This window comes from Aegilops tauschii, chromosome 5, assembly GCF_002575655.3.
Source record: "Aegilops tauschii subsp. strangulata cultivar AL8/78 chromosome 5, Aet v6.0, whole genome shotgun sequence".
In the NCBI taxonomy this organism is placed as follows: Eukaryota; Viridiplantae; Streptophyta; class Magnoliopsida; order Poales; family Poaceae; genus Aegilops; species Aegilops tauschii.
This window is the reverse complement of record NC_053039.3, coordinates 254512655-254531700: the sequence shown is the minus strand read 5'-3', so window position 1 is coordinate 254531700 and position 19046 is coordinate 254512655. Positions and strand designations below refer to the sequence as shown.

Genomic DNA, 19046 nt, shown 5'->3' with positions numbered 1-19046 from the left:
TTGCAAGAAAAACGAATCTAGTTGGCCAAACCAAACCGATAGTTCGAAGAGAAATACAAAAAATACCTTAATCATGCATAAAAGTGTTCAAAGAAGACTCAAAAAATATTCATAGATAATCTGATCATAAATCCACAGTTCATCGAATTTTGACAAACACACTGCAAAAGAATATTACAACGGATAGAACTCCGAGAACATCGAGGAGAACATTGTCTTGAAGACCAAAGAGAGAGAAGAAGCCATCTAGCTATTAGCTATGGACCCTTAGGTTCGTGGTAAACTACGCTTCATCGGAAGGGCAACAAGGTTGATGTAGAGGCCCTCCGTGATTGAATCCCCCTCCAGTAGGGTGCGAGAAAAGGCCCCAAGATGGGATCTCACGGGAATAGAGGCTTGTGGCGGCAGAAAAGTATTTTGTGGATGCTTCTGGCATAGGGGGAATATTTGAGGATTCGTAGTGCCGGGATTAGGGTTAGGAGACCCCTGAGGGGCCCACAAGCCTAGGGGCGCCCCCCTGGGGAGCACTCCTAGGGCTTGTGGCCACCTCGTGTGCCTTCTGGCCTCCTCCCAAAGCTTCCTAGGTTTCTTATGGTCCAAGAAAAATCATCGTAAAGTTTTATTCCGTTTAGACTCCGTTTGATACCCTTTTTCTGTAACTCAAAAACAAGGAAAAAACAGAAACTGGCACTAGGCTCTGGGTTAATAAGTTAGTCCCAAAAATAATATAAAATAGCATATTAATGCATATAAAACATCCAAAATAGATAATATAATAGCATGGAACAATAAAAAATTATAGATAAGTTGGAGAAATATCACCTAGTCTTGCATGGCTTGGGCGTCCATCGTGTGCAGCCGGACGGGCGCCATGAAGTGGCAGCCCCGCATGAGCCGGCGTTCGCTGACTCGGAGCCAGCCGAGCCGACATCTCTTGTGCATGGCGCTACCACTGAGTCGGCCCCTGGGTCAGCTGTGGTGCGCACTCCCGAGCTATCCTCCACGGCTCATGATGCGTCCGAACTAGAAGCCTAGATGCCTTACACACCGTTACTAGTGCTCCATGTAGCAGCGGCCTAGGATATCCCTGGATCAACATCAACTGGGTTGGCATCTTCGGAATCTGCGTCGCCTGCTCCTATTCCATCTCCAACACTGCCACAAGCTCCGATTGCTCCTCGTCGTGTGAACACGCGTAGTTAGAGTGGCATTTTTCAACCAAAACAACGGACGGATGGCACTGTTGCATGGCTGGCTTCTAGTATGGCACACGCGGTTTATGATCCGAGTTCTAAACCTGGTCGTTTTCAAGCGGCGATGAGCATACCTCATGGGGAGCTGCTATGGAACATGAATTTTTTCCACCACAGAAAAATGAGACCTAGACACTCGTTCCTCCTGTCTCAGGGGTTAATGTGATTGAGTCCAAGTGGGTCTTTAAAGTCAATAAGCATGTTGATGGATTTGTTGAAAGCTATAAAGCACGCTTGGTTGACAGAGGAGTTAAACAATGTTATGGTCTTGATTACGAAGACACTTTCAGTCTTGTCATCAAGCCTACCACCATTCGACTTCTTCTCTCATTGGCAGTTACTCAAGGATGGTCTCTCCGATAGTTCGATGTTCAGAATACATTCCTTCATGGTGTCTTAGAGGAAGAAGTTTACACGCGGTAACCTCCTGGTTTTGTTGATCCTGATCGGCCTCATCATCTTTGTTGGCTGATCAAGGCGATTTATGGTCTCAAACAAGCTCCTCGTGCTTGGCATGCTCGTCTTGGTTCCGATCTTCACTCACATGGCTTTGTTCCATCTACTGTAGACACATCAGTATTTCTTCTGCACAGCCCGAAGGTCACGATGTATCTTTTGGTTTATGTTGATGATACTACTCTCATCAGTTCATCATCTGCTGCTGCTGATCGACTGATCCGTAGTCTTCGACATGACTTTGCTATTAAGGATCTTGGGCTGCTAGCTTCATTATTTTTTGGGTCTGGAAATTACACATACTGTTGGTGGTCTCTCGCTTACTCAGAAGAAATATTCCTTGGATCTTCTTCGACGTGCTGGGATGCTGAAGTGTAAGCCTGTTTCTATGCCCATGTCTGTGATGGAGAAGCTTTCTGCTGACATTGGTGTGCTTCTTGATGCTGAGGACGCTACTCAATATCGCATCATAGTTGGTGGTCTACTGTACCTCACTATCACTCGACCAAACATTTCCTTTGGGGTTAATTGTATTTGCCAGTATCTTCATCCACCTCGTGATACCCACTGGTCGGCAGTTAAACGCATTCTGCGTTACATTTGTCTCACTGCCTCGTTTGGACTACATCTCCGGCCTGCTTCCTCTATGTTGTTGTCTGCCTGTTTTGATGTGTATTGGACGGGAAGTACGGATGATCGGAAATCCATGGGGGGATTTGCTATGTTTCTTGGTTTGAATCTGACCGCCTGGAATGCTTGGAAGCAAACCACTGTTTCTCGCAGTAGCACGGAAGCAGAATACAAGGCTGTTGCAAATGCTACTGCTGAGCTCATTTGGGGTTGCTGTGAGGATTGGGTATCTCTCAAGACATGCCTCCTATACTTTGGTGTGACAATATTAGAGCCACTTATCTCTCATCTAATCTTGTCTTCCACTGTGACGCCACCGATTCAATCGTACACTAATCATACACACAAATGTGTACGATCAAGATCAGGGACTCACAGGGAGATATCACAACACAACTCTAGACACAAATTAAAATAAAACAAGCTTCATATTACAAGCCAGGGGCCCCGAAGGCTCGAATACAGAAGCTCGAAAACACAAGAGTCAGCGGAAGCAACAATATCTGAGTATAGACATAAGTTAAATAAGACTGCCTTAAGAAGGCCAGCACAAAAGCAACAATGATAAAAAAGGCAAGGCCTCCTGCCTGGGACCTCCTAACTACTCCTGGTCGTCGGCGGTCTCCACGTAGTAGTAGGCACCCTCGGGCCTCGGGGTAGTAAAAGTCGTCGGCAGTGCCATCTGACTCCTGGGATCCACCATCTTGTTGCAACAAACAGGTAAAGGGGAAAAAGAGGTAGCAAAGCAACCGTGAGTACTCATCCAAAGTACTCACAAGACTGACATTAGATCTATACTAAGTATGCATCGGTATCAAAGGAATAAGCTGTATCTGTGGACTGAACTGCAGAATACCAGAGGAGAAGGGAAAGTCTAGCCTATCAAAGACTAGCATCTTCAAGCATCTTGCAACATTCAGAAGAGTACAAAATAGCATTTTATAATTAACATGCATGTTGTAGCATTAACGCCCAGAGATCCTTTCTCGACTCCCTGCGAGAAAGCAATCCCGGAGCCAACATATCCATCTCATGTCTCAAGTATCCATTTCTAGTTGTAATAGATCGAGATACATCTCCGAGCGTCCATTACCGTGAACACAGATATTCGAATAGATAACTTCCCTGCAGGGGTGCACCACATTACCAAACACGCTTGATTACTCTGGCCGGACACACTTTCCTGGGTCATGCCTGGCCTTGGAAGATCAACACGTCATAGTCCTACCTAGGCTCCGTAGAGAGGTCCCCGTCGGTCTACGTTCTAAGAGCTCAGGGGTCTTGGGCCCATCTCCCTTAGCACTACGAGTCATTGTGCGCAGGGGAATACAAGTACCACCTCTGCCTGGTTGGCGTGATCCGGCCCGGCCACAATACTGATCTGGATGTCTGATAGAGCTTTCGGAAGAAACATACGTGCCCATATCTGTTCCCGTGTGGTGGTTAGTGTGCATAGGCCAGTGGCCAACTCATATCAAATACCCAAACCTTAGTGTATTGGGAGCTCGCGGAGACGAGCAAAGACTCACGATCATGTGACCCCGTTGCCCCGTCTCTAGGAAATATGGCAAGGGCCAGGCCCAACCCTCTCACTAGGGTGGTCTACCTGCCCGCCGTGCCTCGTAATTATCTCACGGGTGCTCTCCGGGCCCGCCCGACTTTCACATCAACTCGCGGGTACCCCTCAGGGTTGACCCGACTTCAACAATGGTCTCAAGTAAAGTCCAGGTAACCATGTGTCTATAACATCAAGGGGGCAATCCGAGGAATCACCCTCGATGCAATCCACTTGATATAATCGTCAAGGTGAACTTAGGAGGAATCACCCTCGAGGTTCACACTTGAGGTGTTGCATGATAGAGTCGTATCGGGAGTGGTGAAGGAGGAATCACCCTCGAAGACCACGACCGATTAACTACACTACAGAGATCTCATCAGAAGTGCTATACGAGGTATCACCGTCAGCACTCGGTAGTAACTCTGCAGTGTCGTACAAATAAAGGGGTTTGAGGTGATGTGTCGGGCTCTAGACGTCGATTACGTTGATCGAGTCATCGGTCATCAAGCCGGGGCAACTCGGACAAGGTGAGGGGCAACTGATGGATTACTAACCAACCTATACTAAGCAGTTTAGGATAAGCGGGTAAGGTACAACATCAGGTTACAAAAGCAGGCTATGCATGAGGATAGGATCAATCAATTACAGTAGCAAAATCTAAGGCAAGCATGTGAGGGAATATAATGGGCGATATTGGAATGATCAGGGGGGGTTGCTTGCCTGGAACCTCTGCTGAAAAAGGAAGAAGGGTCGTTGTCGACGCAGTCGATCACAGTGACATCAGCAGCAGTCTCGGGGTCTACCGGAGATAAGAGGGGGAAGAAACAGTAAATATAAAGCACACAGATGCATGACATGACAACAGGCAGAGCTAGAGGTCTTCTAACATGGTGCTACACGATACCGGCGAAGGGGGAAAACATTCCCGCGTTTGGCATTTTTGGAGAAATGAAACGGAGGGGTGCGGTTCCATGTTCGCCATCCTAGGGGCATGTGACATACGAACAGAGTGTGTATTCGGATTCGTCACGTTTTTCTGAGCAACATTCATGTATAAAACATTTTCATCTGAGTTACGGTTTATTTTATATTAATTTCTCAAAGTTTTAATTCAATTTTTGGAATTAACAGATTTAATTTAAATCAAAAACCATTTATTGCATCAGCGTGACGTCAGCATGACGTCAGCGGTCAACATTGGCTGTTGACCGATCAAACTGACATGCGGGCCCCGTGTGTCACTGACTTATCTAATTAAACAGATCTAATTATGTAATTAGGTTAATAAAAAATTTAATTAATGTAATTAATTAATTAATAATTAGTATTATTTTCATTTATATATATTTTTTAATTATTATTTTGTTTTCAGGGGCTGGACCCCACATGTCTGTGGCCCATCTGGGCCAACCGGGCGGTGGTTACGGGCACGGTTGTGGGCGCCCGATGGGGCGAAGACGGGGCGCGTGCGGGATATCCAGGCGACTGTCGACGTCGCCCGGTGCAAAGGCGGAGCCGAGCAACACGGGAAGGGTAGCGCACGGCGACGCGAGGAGACAACGGGCACGGGACAGGGGCGGAGGCGGACGTGGCGTGGGGCAACAGCTAGCCAGCAGAGGAGGCGCGCGGGGCGAGCAGAGAGAGTCCGAGGCCGGGGCGCACGTGCAGGCTTGGGGGTCGGGCCTGCCTGGGGCGCGCGGGGCGCGGCCAGAGCCGCTAGGAGGGGCGCGCGCGAAGGCATGACCGGAGTGGTCCGGCGCGAGCGGGCCAGAGCAGTGATAGGCGGCGCGGGCAACGGCGAGTCGCAGCGACAGAGGAAAGAGGAGGCCGGGGGTTCCCCACCCGCGCCGCAGGGGCACGGGGGCGGCGAGGCGTGAGGAAGCAAGCCGGGGAGGAGGTCGGGGACGACGAGCGACGGGTGGCGCCGACGATGGGACGCAGGGGCGAGGCGTGGAGGCGACAAGGCAGCGCCGGCGAGGGGGTGCTGTGGGCAACGGTGGACGACGCCGTCGGGGCCACCTGCCCCAATCCAGATCCGATCGGGGGGGGAGGAGCGGCTAGGGTTCCTAGGGGTGGGGTTTATGAAGGCGCGGCTGGGCCGGCCTAGTGCCCTGCTCGGCCGAGGCCCAGTTGGTGGGGGGTTCTCTTTTTATTTATTTTGTGTATATTCTTTTTACTTATTTCCCTTTTCTGTTTTCATTTTATTTTTAGTTGTATAAAATATGATGTTAGCACCTAAATTAGTATTAATAAATTAGGCCACTGCCACAACTAGTTTAGCATTTAACTAAACTAGTTTAGTATTTTTATAATTCAAAAGGCATTTAAATAATTGCTTTAGCCACTGTTTTAATTACTTTGGGGCATTTAAATACTTTTTGTCACATTTTGTACTTTTTATTTTTGACATTTGAAAATATGTATTGTTTGACTTTAATTCAAATTTGAATTCGAACCGGATTGAATCTAAGCGGGATTTAGCAACATTAAAAGCGATGATCTGGCATCATTAGCAGGGGATTACTATAGCTTAATTATCTAGGCGTTACATCCACACCAGGACAAAGCATATCAAAGTTGACTTTCACTTCGTGAGGGAACGTATGGAACAGAAGCTACTATAGATCAAGTTCATCTCGTTTAAGGATCAACTTGCGGATGTGTTTGCCAAGCCACTGCTACTTCCGTTGTTTGGAGTCCGTAGGCGCGATCTCAACCTTCTTGACACCGGTTAAGATTGAGGGAGGGTGTTAGACTTAGTATATTGTATACGAATAGGACTCTACATACTGTATGACTTGTACATGTACTGTCCCTCTCCATATATATAAAAGAGCTACACCGCACCCTTCAGGCTGCGAGTCCCTCAACCCATCGTAACCCTGAACTTTACAAAGTTCACGGGGGAATGACAGCTATTTTGCCTGCGTTGTGTGCAAGTATTTTCTTTTGTGTGTGTAGGTGTCGTCGAAGGGAATTTCCTTGGTTCTCACTGAGGGAAATACTTATCTCTACTGTACTGCTTCACCCCTCCTCTTTGGGGAAAATCCTAACGCGGTTTACAAGTAGCGTCTATATGCTATTTTGTAAGTCCAATGCTCTCCCTTCCAACGTATCTACTATTTGAGTAAATGTTGGTTCCATCCTATTGTATTCCGTATGTGAAGTTAGAACATGATTGATGTTATATTGTACATGGCTCATCATTTTTTTTAAAGATTAGTGACTGCGGATATCCGACCATAAGTTTGGTTGGAGACAACCAATCACCTCCATACAAAGAGGTAAATGAATTTTTAGAGAACCTTTGTTTTGTAGTTTGTTATCCTGTTCTTGCAATTGACAAGAATATTTGCCAAGATATAGTGCATGACACGAATGACACTCTTCTTGTAAACATAGGGTGTCTTTTTATTTGTCTAAATAGTATTGTTTAGCTGAAAGATCGAGAAGAGGGGTCTAGAGGGAGGTGATTAGGCCCTTAACAAGTAAAATACCACTTTTTACAATTCTTCTAGTGAAGGTTGAGTTTAGCACATGTTAAAGAGCACAAAATACATTTTACACAAGCATGGCATGAGTATAGGCATGTGACGCCCCGAGATCGATGCTCCAGTTGCCTTCCATTTATTCTCGATGTTGCCCTGTGTTTCATTTGTTTGTTGCACTCATCGTTTCATCATAGGCATTGCATCAACACTCGTTGTCGTCATTCTTTTCAAAACTTGCATCCGTACGTAGTTGCGAGGTCTCCCAGTTCTCTTTATTGTCCGTTTTGAGTCCAAACACACTCGCACACGCCCACGGCATGTCCGAAATATTATTTTATAAGTGGGATAAAAATGTTCTTGAAATGGGATGAAAGTTGGCATGCGGTCTTGTTATAGTGTAGGTAGACTGCCTGGCAAATTTCGTCGCATTCGGAGTCTGTTTGATAGCCTAACCGTTACATATAGCGACACTATAGCCGGATAAAACGTCGGACGTTTTCGGCATCCGAAAATCTGTGGCCGAGCTACCCCATCTGCCCAAAACCGTCCGATCGGGATCGAAGAGCTCCTAAATCCCCACTCAAACCCTAGTAACCTGCTTGGACACCCCTCGTCCATTTTTGGCAACCTACCCCTCCTTCCACCTACATGCGCCGCCACCTCCCACATTCCCTCATTTTCAGCCCCGGCCACCTCCACCTCCGCCACTTATCACCGCCAGCTCCACCCAGCGGCACCGCCCACTTATCCCAATGCCGTCACCCGCAGCCACTCAAGAGGTGCCACGCGCCCCCTACCCCGCTTCCCCTCCCCCCCTCGCTGGGCCTGCCGAGCCCATCCAGCGCCCGAGCCGCAACCAGGCCCGGGCCTCCCATGCGTCGGCCAACTCCCTCTGCGCGCGTAGCCCCGTGCCTCCCCGCCTCGACCCACCGGCTGGCGAGCCCCGTCACCGAGCGCCATCGCCCTCTAGACCAGCCTCGCCGCCGCCTCTCACTGACCGGATCCCGAGCATCCCGCAGCCTCCCGTCGCCCGGCCGTCACCTGGAGCTCGCTGGAATTCCCTCACCGCAGCTGACCCTGACCTCCGCCGCCGCTCCCCTCGTCCCCCTGCCGCCTACCACCGGGCCCGACGACCTCCACCTCGGATCCGCCCGTTGCTGTCGCCGCCCTCGTGGGAGAGCGCCGCTGCTCGCCGTCCTGATCGGATCGGGAGGATCCCCACTCAAGCACCCACGTGGGCCCCCGCCTACCTGCATAGCCCCGCAACCGGTGAGCTGCACCGGTCAGTGTCCGACCAGCCGGTTCGGCTGAACCGGCCCGGTCCATGCCAACCACCGCCTAACTGGCTTAATCCAGCGCCCCGACGACTTGGGCCAAGCCCAATGGTGAGCCGCCCACTAAGCCCCATCTAGTGCGCGTTTTAGTTATCCCTCACTCGCTGTAAATTCGCCAAGTAATAAAGCGCCCCTTTAAAAAAACACATGAGCAGGTGGTTCTCTTTTAGAAAATGAATGGTGAAAGTTGTGTTTTGTTCTGATGGCTCTCTTAGAGAGTAAGTGGTGGTGGAGGGGTATAAATAGGCAGCACCAAAAATCGATAGTTGTGTGCATTGTTAGTGTTGAGAAGTGGACAAGTAACATGGTGATTCCAAAGCACAGATAAGAGCATCACCTCTTTGGGAACTTCCTTATGTGCATGAGAATGATGCCATCAATTGCCCACTAGTAATAGCGAGACCTAGACACTCAATATGCTCGGGTGATATTTAGGTTAAATCATTTTTAGTTAATCTTTTTTGTACTAATTTGAGTTACCTTAAGTTTCTAATTTAGCCCATTACCGTTTTTTATATTTTGTGCCAAGCAATAAATATAATAAACTATCTCCAAGCTGCGCGTTTCGTTAACACTTTTCTTTGCTTTCATGGTCCGAGAATTCTTTTATCAGTACTTCCCACGAAAGATATACCATAATAATTTGTGCGCCCGCGGTCAGCAACATCTCCTCTCCTTGGTCTTATCTCTCAGAGAGTACGAACCTTAGAGAGACTGTGTGGCAACAGTGGTCAAATGAGGGCCTTAGCCATTAGAACTCCCTTCATCCTGCCCTTCCTCCTCGACTCACAGTAATATGGAGCCACCCAACCAGACTATGCCACACGCACACACACATGCATAGTACATTTCATGTCTTTTAAGGTTGGAGAAACGACAACGAACATGATCCAGCTTCTATTCAAGGCAGCAAAACCCGCTTCAACAAAAATAGTTTTAGATTGTTGGCCGGAGAACTCACAAGTGCAACATGGCACCCAAACTCCGCCACACCCCCGGTGGAGATGGTCTCACCGTCCTACAGTTGACAAGTATCAACAAGACCTCATCTTCATCATGTACCACAAGCTTCTTTACCTCTGACGGGAAATCAGTGTGGCGACACAACTACTTTATGTCCGAACTAGAGAAGAGACGTGTATGACACATCGCGGCATAAAGGATCTAGTGGATAGTTGACGGTGTTTCAGATGGCGGCCCCACAACTTTTGAGGTTAGCGAGATAACATGGGGTGGGTGTGTAGCCATTGCCTCCATTCATGATATGTACTTTTGTAGTAAACTAGACTAGAATCGGTTGCATGCCTTGCCCCACTACTTTTCTATGTAAGGTCTCTTTGTCAATTATTCTCCCTCTATGGACCGAGGCACATGAATATACGCGGCCGAATGGCCAACCAGTAAGGACAATGCCACCTGGGAGACAAAACATGGATAAATAAGTAAACCACCAACAAAACACCCCATTACATATTGAGAGAACTCCTTATTTGGCCCTTTCTGAAAATCTGGTTCCTTATTTGGCCCTAAAAATTTCATTTTTCCCTTTCTGACATCATAAATTCATTTTATTCCTTACAGGACACTACCGTCACCTTTTGTTTTTTTTTTGAGAATTTTATCGTTCAAACCACGAATCAGTACAAAGTAGTTGACCCTTACAAGCACACTGAAACGCAAACACAAAGAACCATGAACACCTAAAGTACCGTAAGACAACCAAAACACAAGAAGATCTCCGGAGCCCTGTGTCATCATTCTTAAATCTTGAGAGAAGACCCCTGCAGCAGAAGGATCTGCAACCAGTCGCAAGCAGGTCATCATCTTCGACTTTGGTACAATTGCCGCCACGCTGCTTCCTCCTTTCTTGACACCAGCGCTGAGAGGGCATGGACATCAATCCAACACACCTGCAACAGCCGTCGCCATCTTTGGCTTTGAGTACCGCGAAAAGTGTCCCTTCCGAAAGGAAGAGAACTCGAGTCATCCGACCGGTCCAGTACCGCGGCCGGGCCATCTGCCCGGGCAAAGCAGGATCTCCCACCAGCATCAGCGCAGAGGAAGGAGAGGAACAACAACAGCAAATCATACCTACAAGGAAGAAGAAGGGTCTTCATCTCCCTGCATCCATCGCCCATCTGAGGACCCAAACGGCCAGTGCCGATGGACCTCCAGCCACCAACGCCCGCGACCTCGACGAGATCCGGGGATCCCCAACCCTGTTGGCTCCTAGACGAAGGCAAAAACCTCGCCTGACCGCGAACGGAGCCCGAAGAAACTTATCCCGACGCGACACCACCGCAACGGCCTCGGCAGCGTCTCCCTCAACCCTAACCCTACCACACACCCACCTAGCGAACAGACCCGAGGTTCCCCCTCCCTCCCGCCGCCGGAGCGGCCGACGAAGAGAGAGGGAACCGGCGGCGTCACCGGCGGCGCGCAGGGAACTCTCGTAGCCTCCCTAGATCCTACTTTTCCGGGGGCCTTTGACCGGCGCGCCTTGGAAGTTGTGGACTGCTCTTTTTTTGTTGGTCAACGTGTCACCTTTTGTTGTTAACACCATCAAATGCGACTTGAAAAGTCTTATTTACCCTTGCTTTAGCAGGTTGAAAAAAAAGAGAAAAATCGTGGTGGCGCTTTGCAGGGCAAGTCGCGGCGCCGGAGGTCTGTTGGTGGTAGGGGCGAAGCGGTGACCAGGAGCGGCCGTTGCTAGCCTTCTCCTGCTGCCAGCTGGACGACCACGTCGTGCGCGCCCGCCTTGCCCGACCAGCTTTCCCCGGCCGTGGTGCAAGTGACTGCTTGACCAGCTTCCCACATGATACGCGTGCTTGCCGTGCCGCAGTGATGGGCGTGCTAGCTGGGTCGATGTGATTGCGTGCTTTTCCATGCTTGAGTGTGTGCGTGATGTGATGTGTGTGTTGTGTGCAAAGAGAGAAATTGAGAGATGGATTTCTTCTGTGTGTTGTGCGTGAAAAGAGAAACCGTGAGATTGTTGTGCGTGTGTACTGCTCATACATGTTAATTAGTTCACTGGTCCATATTAATATGGGTTTCTCAGTACAATCTTGTAATATAATTTTGTGGCAACTACAACGCGCTAAAGCACTCTGTCTGCGCGCCGCCGTCGCCATTGCTTTTGACTTTCAGTTCATAATTTTGGTCCCAAAATACATCAAAGGTAAAATGGACTTTTCATGTTGTATTTAACGGTGTTAGTTGCCAAAACTGATGGAAATGTCATAGAGGGAACAAAACAAAGTTTGAGTGTCAAAACAACATTTTTTTTACTAGGGCCAAATAAAGAATTCTCTCTTACATATTCCCCGGTTACAACCAAAAACTCATCACAAGAGAATTCGGTCATGCTAGGACACTTTTGACCACAACGTCCATGATCAGGCATCACACCCTCCATCTGGCAAAAAACCAAAGAAAACACACATGGGTGACGAGGCAATAATCCGGAATGGCGGAACCATGGTGCAAACAATTAATTCCACCGGAATGATGACACCAATTGCACACAGGAAGCATCGACAAATAAATCAGTGACCAAACTCCAAAGGATCCACCAATGCGAATAACAACGACGACATTGGCCACAAAAGTATGAGCTCTGCACACCTAGCCTTAAAAACACAAACCACAAACACCCAAATCTAGCACACAATGCGTGCCAAAGACGCGTCACTCACACATTTTGCCGCTCAAGCAATCCTAGAACATCGAAGCCCCAAAAACCCTCCCAATTCCACATGGTCGACGTACTAAACCGTAGCAAAGTCATTAACCAGAACACGGCGAATTAAAGGGAAGATAAGAATTAAACTGTGGAATGAAAAGATGGAGGATGGAGGGGACGAACACAAATCTGTCTCTCGAAGGGCCAGTGGCCGTACTTTTATTAGATAGGAGAAGAGAGTACATACTGGTCAGCAGTCTAGGCGCACTAGAGCTGGAGGACCAAGGAAACAAAAGAAGAACAAACCAAACATGATCTGAAAAGACAGACAACAAAGCGCAAAGAGGCCCAGACGTCCGGCCGACTCAAGATTAAACACCTAGCTCCATAACGCATCCCGCTGGTCGCCAGACGGCAATGTCTTCGCAAATGAGATCAAGCACCCTGTCTGCACTGCTAGTCGTCTGATTTCCTTCCACAGCCACCAATGAATCAGGATGGTGACGGTGACAAAGTTGCGACGCATCCTCGTGGGCACTCTTGCTCTGGCCTGTAGCCACCAATCCTCGATGGAGCAGAAGCTGTCGTCCGGCGAAAGAAAGTCTATTCCCAGACGAGTCTTGAAAAGCCTCCAGACGTGCTGCGAGAAGCGACAATGAACAAAAAGGTGGACGCAACTCTCCGGCTCAGATAGACACAAGGGGCATGAAACAGAGGCCGGCCATCCTCATTGAAGCAGATTATCCACTGTCAGGCATTTGCCATGCACCACAAGCCACATGAAAAACTTGCACCGTGGGGGGGCATAGACTTCCAGATTGGCTTGTTGCAGGCGAAACGCTCGTTAGCCATGAAGAATAAACTGTATGCACTACTAACAGAGAATTGCCGGTTCTTCGAGAGCCTCCAAAGAGCCCGATCAGTCACCCCAGAAGTCAGGTTCGTGGCGTGAGTGGTATCCCAGATGGTGAGATACTGTGCGAGCGCCTGCACGGAGATGCTGCCCGTGATATGTCTGACCCAGCACTGCCCTTGCAAGGCTTCGCTGACCGACATGCCAGAGTCTCTGACATAGGAGAACAGAGTTGGCGTAGAGGCCGCAATCAATCTCCCATTTGGCAGCCAATTGTCAGTCCAAAACCGTGCGGTCTGTCCATTGCCAAGTGATATTGTAGTGGCAGCGCTGAACATTGCCAAGACCTCTTTCTCCTGGCTATCTGGCAGGAATTGCCACGGTCTTAAAATTTCATCCCACCTCATCCATGGCCATCTGCATCTTAAAGCCCATCCGAACCATCGCAGATTGAGAACACCAAGACCGCCACAATATTTCGGAGAACAAAGCTGTTTCCAGGGGACAAGGCAATGCCCTCCACTCACTTCTTCCTCTCCCTTCCAAATGAAGCCACAACATTTCTTGTTGATGATCTTGATTGCCCATACAGGCAAGGGTAATACTGAGATAAGATGAATGCGCAATGCCATAAGCACCGAATTGACCAGAGTGAGCCGCCCCGCAGCCGGCAGGAGCTTTGGTTTCCAACCCTTCATCTTGTTGGAGTATCTATCCACCAGAGGCATAATATCCTGGCGTTTCAATCTGAAAACCGAGAGCGGCAGACCCAAGTACTTGATAGGAAAATCCTGCTTTCGACAGCAAAGTGTTGCGCCACCGAGGATGCAAGTTCTTCATCGCAGCGAATGCACGTGACCAAGCTCTTCTGCATGTTGATGCAAAGGCCAGAAGCCTGACCAAACAGCTGTAAAGTGACTGCAACCACTTGGAGATCATTGAAATGAGGCTTGAAGAAGAGGATCGCATCGTCAGCAAAAATGGAAGCCCTCGGGGTCGCATTACCAAGGCCGAGGTCTGGCAGCACCTGCCTGTGCACTGCCCACTGCAGCATCCCATGTATGGTGTCCATGGCGAGAATGAAGAGCGTCGGGGATATCGGGTCCCCCTGCCTTACGCCCTGGCCAAGAGAGAAAGGCTGAGAGAGCTCCCCATTGACGAGGATGGAGGTGGAAGCCGTGCTCAGCAAGCCACGGATCCAGGAGCACCACCGATCACCAAAACCTCTGGCCCGAAGCACCTCAATGAGGAAACTCCATGAGAGTGTATCGAAAGCCTTCGAAATATCGATTTTCATCATAACAGCTTGCTTCTTTTTCTGATGGAGAGTCCTTGCCGCATTGTGAACAAACTTGAAGTTTTCGTGTATGCTCCTCTTCGAGACGAAAGCGCTCTGGGCCTGGGATATGAGAGAGGGCAGAAGCGCGGCCAACCTGGTGGCCAAAGCTTTGGCAATAATTTTGACCGCCCCATGAATCAGATTGATCGGCCTGAAATCACTTATCTGCAAGGGGTCCTCCTTCTTGGGGAGAAGGGTTAGGATGGAGGTGTTGAGAGCACCAAATGAGTAAAAACGCCCTTCAAAAAGCATCTTCATAACAGCCATGAAATCCTTGGCAATTATCTCCCAGCATGTCCTGAAGAAAAGACCCGAAAAGCCGTCTGGCCCAGGTGCACGGTCCGTCGGCATGTCCCAGATAACATGTTTTATTTCCTCCTCAGTAAACGACACCTCCAGCCCATGGGCCCTCTCCAGTGACAAATGACTTAAACCTAGGGCCTCAAGATGGAGGGCACAGCTAGGTGATTCTATAGATCCCATTAGGTCAGAGAAAAAAAATCCCGCGCCAAGTTCAGTTTGTCCTCCATATCAGTCACTGTTTGACTCCCATCTTTCAAGTAGGGAATCAGGTGTTTTGCGGCGGCGTCCATTAGCCTTCAGATGGAAATATTTGGAGTTTGCATCCCCCTCCCGCAGATCTCGGACCCGGGCACGCTGTCGTACCCTGATTCTTTCAAGAGCCGCCAAAGCCAAACACTTCCCTTTCAAGAAAGCTTTCAATCTTCTTTCCTCCAACGAGAGATCACGCGTCTCTTGTGCCGTGTCTAGACGGAGTATAACATCATTGGAAATCTGAAACTGCATCTCCAAAGAGCCCTGCTTCTTCTGGCCCCAGCTGCGGAGAGCTTTGGCTGTGCGCTGGAGCTCAATGGAGAGAACCTTCGCCGGGTCTGAGCTATCCACCTCTTCCTCCCATGCTCTTTTCACTGTCTCCAAGAAGCCAGGAAGTTTGCACCAGAAATTCTCAAAACGAAACCGTCGTGCCCGCGGATGACCTGCCGCACAAGACAACATCAACGGGCAGTGGTCTGATATGTTTGAGCTTAGGGCCAGGAGGTCACTGATGGGATAAATTTCCTCCCAATCATTGTTGAAAAGCACCCAATCAAGCCTAGTGATGATCAATCTTTGTTGATCGTTGCACCAGGTAAACTTCCTGCCCACCAGAGGCATGTCATGCAGACCCAGACAGTTAATGGTGTGTCTGAACTTGGCAACCATCCTACGATTGGCCCGCCCAGAGCTACGCTCCGCTTCCCCTTTGACCAGGTTGAAATCCCCGTTGATGATCCTTGGCAACTGCATCTGTTGTCCAATGTGCTCAATCTCTTGCAGGAACCTAATCTTGTCATCCACCTCCTGAGGACCATACACTGAGGTCACCGCCCAAGCCTTGTCGTCCGAAAGTGACAAAACGTTGGCAGTAATAGAGAATTCTCCCTTGTGAATAATATTAACGCACAAAACATCCGGTTTGCAAGCCATCAGTATTCCCCCATGAGTGCCCACATCCGGCAGAAAATCAAAGTCATCGAACCCAGAACCAAGAACCTGGCAGACCACTGCTGCATCCACCACCTCAAGCTTAGATTCTTGTAAACAAGCAAGGGCAACATTACAAGATTGCATAAAAAGCCTAACTGACGAGCGCCTAGTAGGGTTATTGAGCCCCCTCACGTTCCAGCATAAAACCTTCAACGACATGGCAGGATCAGGATGCCCCTAACAGTGAACCGGCAGAGCACTAGGCTCCACACGGATCCACACACTCCGGCAGTGAAAGAGCGGTGAACCCCTCATGAGCAGGTTCATCAAACTCGGCCCCATCCGGATCGAAGAGCGTAGCAACAGCTTTGATGTGGTGTGGCGCGAGCGGCTTGTCGAAGAGCTTCCGATATGCATCCAGCGCCTCTTGTGACAATTGCTCTTCGGCTTGGATCACACCCATGCGGCGAAGCAGCACCGTCTAGGCACGCTGCACTGGGCCAAATTTCATGCCACCATTGAGCTGGTTGATCCTGGCACTCCTTCGGGGGGTGAAGTTGGGAGGCAGAGCTTTTCTGCGTCTCACCGGGGCTGACGCCACCGGCCATGGACCGAGAATGGACAGAATCGGAGTAGAACTGAGCCCCTCCAGCCGCGTTTCAGCTGCGGATTTTGGTCCGGCCTACACCTCAGAAGACGTCCCGGTTGCTGCAGGGACGCATCCGGAGGCAATAGCTGATGCGGTGCTAGGGGAACAGCGAACGGAGTGTGCACCTCACTGGAGAAAGTGCTCGTGGGACTAGCCGGCCTGTGATCAACACGGATCGGCAGCAAGTCATCCACCTGCCAACAGTTGTCAGCATCCCTACCAGACGCCATGCTCTCCTCCGCCACCACTCACGCCACCATCTCCGGTACCACCTCCTGCCTTAGAGGGGAGGCCTGCGAGCATCCAGCAAAGCCGAAAGACAGACGGCAAGGCGACGAGACAACGCACCACCTGACGACAGCCCCGAGCTCCGGGGTAGAGCCCCAAGCCACCGAGCCCATGGCTGTGGAGCAGAGCGACCGTGGGGAGCGTGAAGATCCCGAAGAGCGCGCGAACCGGGCACACCAGAGTAGGGAGCGCACAGCCAGAGGCGTAGCGACCTCAGCGAGCGCGCCCACGGCGGTAGTGGCCACAGACGACGAAGCCCGGGGCGTGTCAGCGAGCGCCGCGGAGCCAATGAACGTGGTCGCAACAGAGTCGCCCGTGGGGGAGAGCGTGGCAGGCGGGGTCGTCAGACGCACACCAGAAGGCGTGCACGGAGTCCCTTCTCCCGGGGGCAACCGCGGCATGGACCCAGCTCGACGATGCATACCTGCCGCAGCAGCCAGGAGGGTCGGAGGTGGGATGCCGCCAGCAGGAGTGAGCAGACCGTTCACCCTGTGTCCGCCCCAGTCGCCCGCAATGCCGAGGCCGCCAGGGCCACCAAAGGGGTGACCGCCAGATCTCGGAGTGTTCCCCCTGCCCGTGCCGTCAATCCTGACCCTGATGCAGTCGCCCGAGTAGTCGTGCCTGAAGGAAATATGCCTTAGAGGCAAATAATAAAGTTGTTATTTATATTTCCTTATATCATGATAAATGTTCATTATTCATGCTAGAATAGTATTAACCGGAAACTTAGTACATGTGTGAATACATAGACAAACAGAGTGTCACTAGTATGCTCTACTTAACTAGCTTGTTGAATCAAAGATGGTTAAGTTTCCTAGCCATAGACATGAGTTGTCATTTGATTAACGGGATCACATCATTGGAGAATGATGTGATTGACTTGACCCATTCCGTTAGCCTAGCACTTGATCGTTTAGTTTATTTGCAATTGCTTTCTTCATGACTTATACATGTTCCTATGACTATGAGATTATGCAACTCCCGAATACCAGAGGAACACTTAGTGTGCTACCAAACATCACAACGTAACTGGGTGATTATAAAGGTGCTCTACAGGTGTCTCCGATGGTGTTTTTTTAGTTGGCATAGATCGAGATTAGGATTTGTCACTCCGATTGTCGAAGAGGTATCTCTGGGCCCTCTCAGTAATGCACATCACTATAAGCCTTGCAAGCAATGTGACTAATGAGTTAGTTGTGGGGTGATGCATTACGCAATGAGTAAAGAGACCTGCCGATAACGAGATTGAACTTGGTATTGAGATACCGACGATCGAATCTCGGGCAAGTAACATACCGATGACAAAGGGAACAACGTATGTTGTTATGCGGTTTGACCGATAAAAATCTTCGTAGAATATGTAGGAAACAATATGAGCATCCAGGATCCGCTATTGGTTATTGACCGGAGATGAGTCTCGGTCATGTCTACATAGTTCTCGAACCCGTAGGGCCCGCACGCTTAACGTTCTGTGACGATCAGTATTATGAGTTTATGTGTTTTGATGTACCGAAGGTTGTTCGGAGTCTCGGATGTGATCGCGGACATGACGAGGAGTCTCGAAATGGTCGAGACATGAAGATCGATATATTGGATGGCTATGTTTGGACATCAGAATGGTTCCGGGTGAGTTCGGGCATTTACCGGAGTACCGGGAGGTTACCGGAACCCCCCGGGGAGTGTATGGGCCTTATTGGGCCTTAGTGGGAGAGAGGAGGAGGCGGCCTAGGAGGGGGCGCCCCCCAAGCCCAATCCGAATTGGGAAGGGGGCCGGCCCCCCTTTCCTTCCTCCCTCTCTCCTCCTTCCTTCCTCTCCTACTCCTACTTGGAAAGGGGGGAATCCTACTCCCGGTGGGAGTAGGACTCCCCTAGGGCGTGCCATAGAGAGGGCCGGCCCTTCCCTCCTCCACTCCTTTATATACGGGGGAGGGGGCACCCCATAGACACATAGTTGATCATTGTCTTAGCCGTGCGCGGTGCCCCCCTCCACCATAATCCACCTCGGTCATATCGTCGTAGTGCTTA

General features: G+C 49.8%; 1 protein-coding gene across 1 annotated transcript; it reads right to left on the bottom strand.

Annotated features, from left to right (window-relative positions):
• Window positions 1-15127: 15127 nt before the first annotated feature.
• On the bottom strand, window positions 15128-16547 carry LOC141022741 (uncharacterized). Its single transcript, XM_073499002.1, has 3 exons — window positions 16367-16547; window positions 16277-16291; window positions 15128-16191 (listed from the first exon to the last, which is right to left on the bottom strand). Exons 1-3 carry the CDS (start codon window positions 16545-16547, stop codon window positions 15128-15130), a joined length of 1260 nt encoding a protein of 419 aa, XP_073355103.1.
• Between the last annotated feature and the right edge of the window lie 2499 nt (window positions 16548-19046).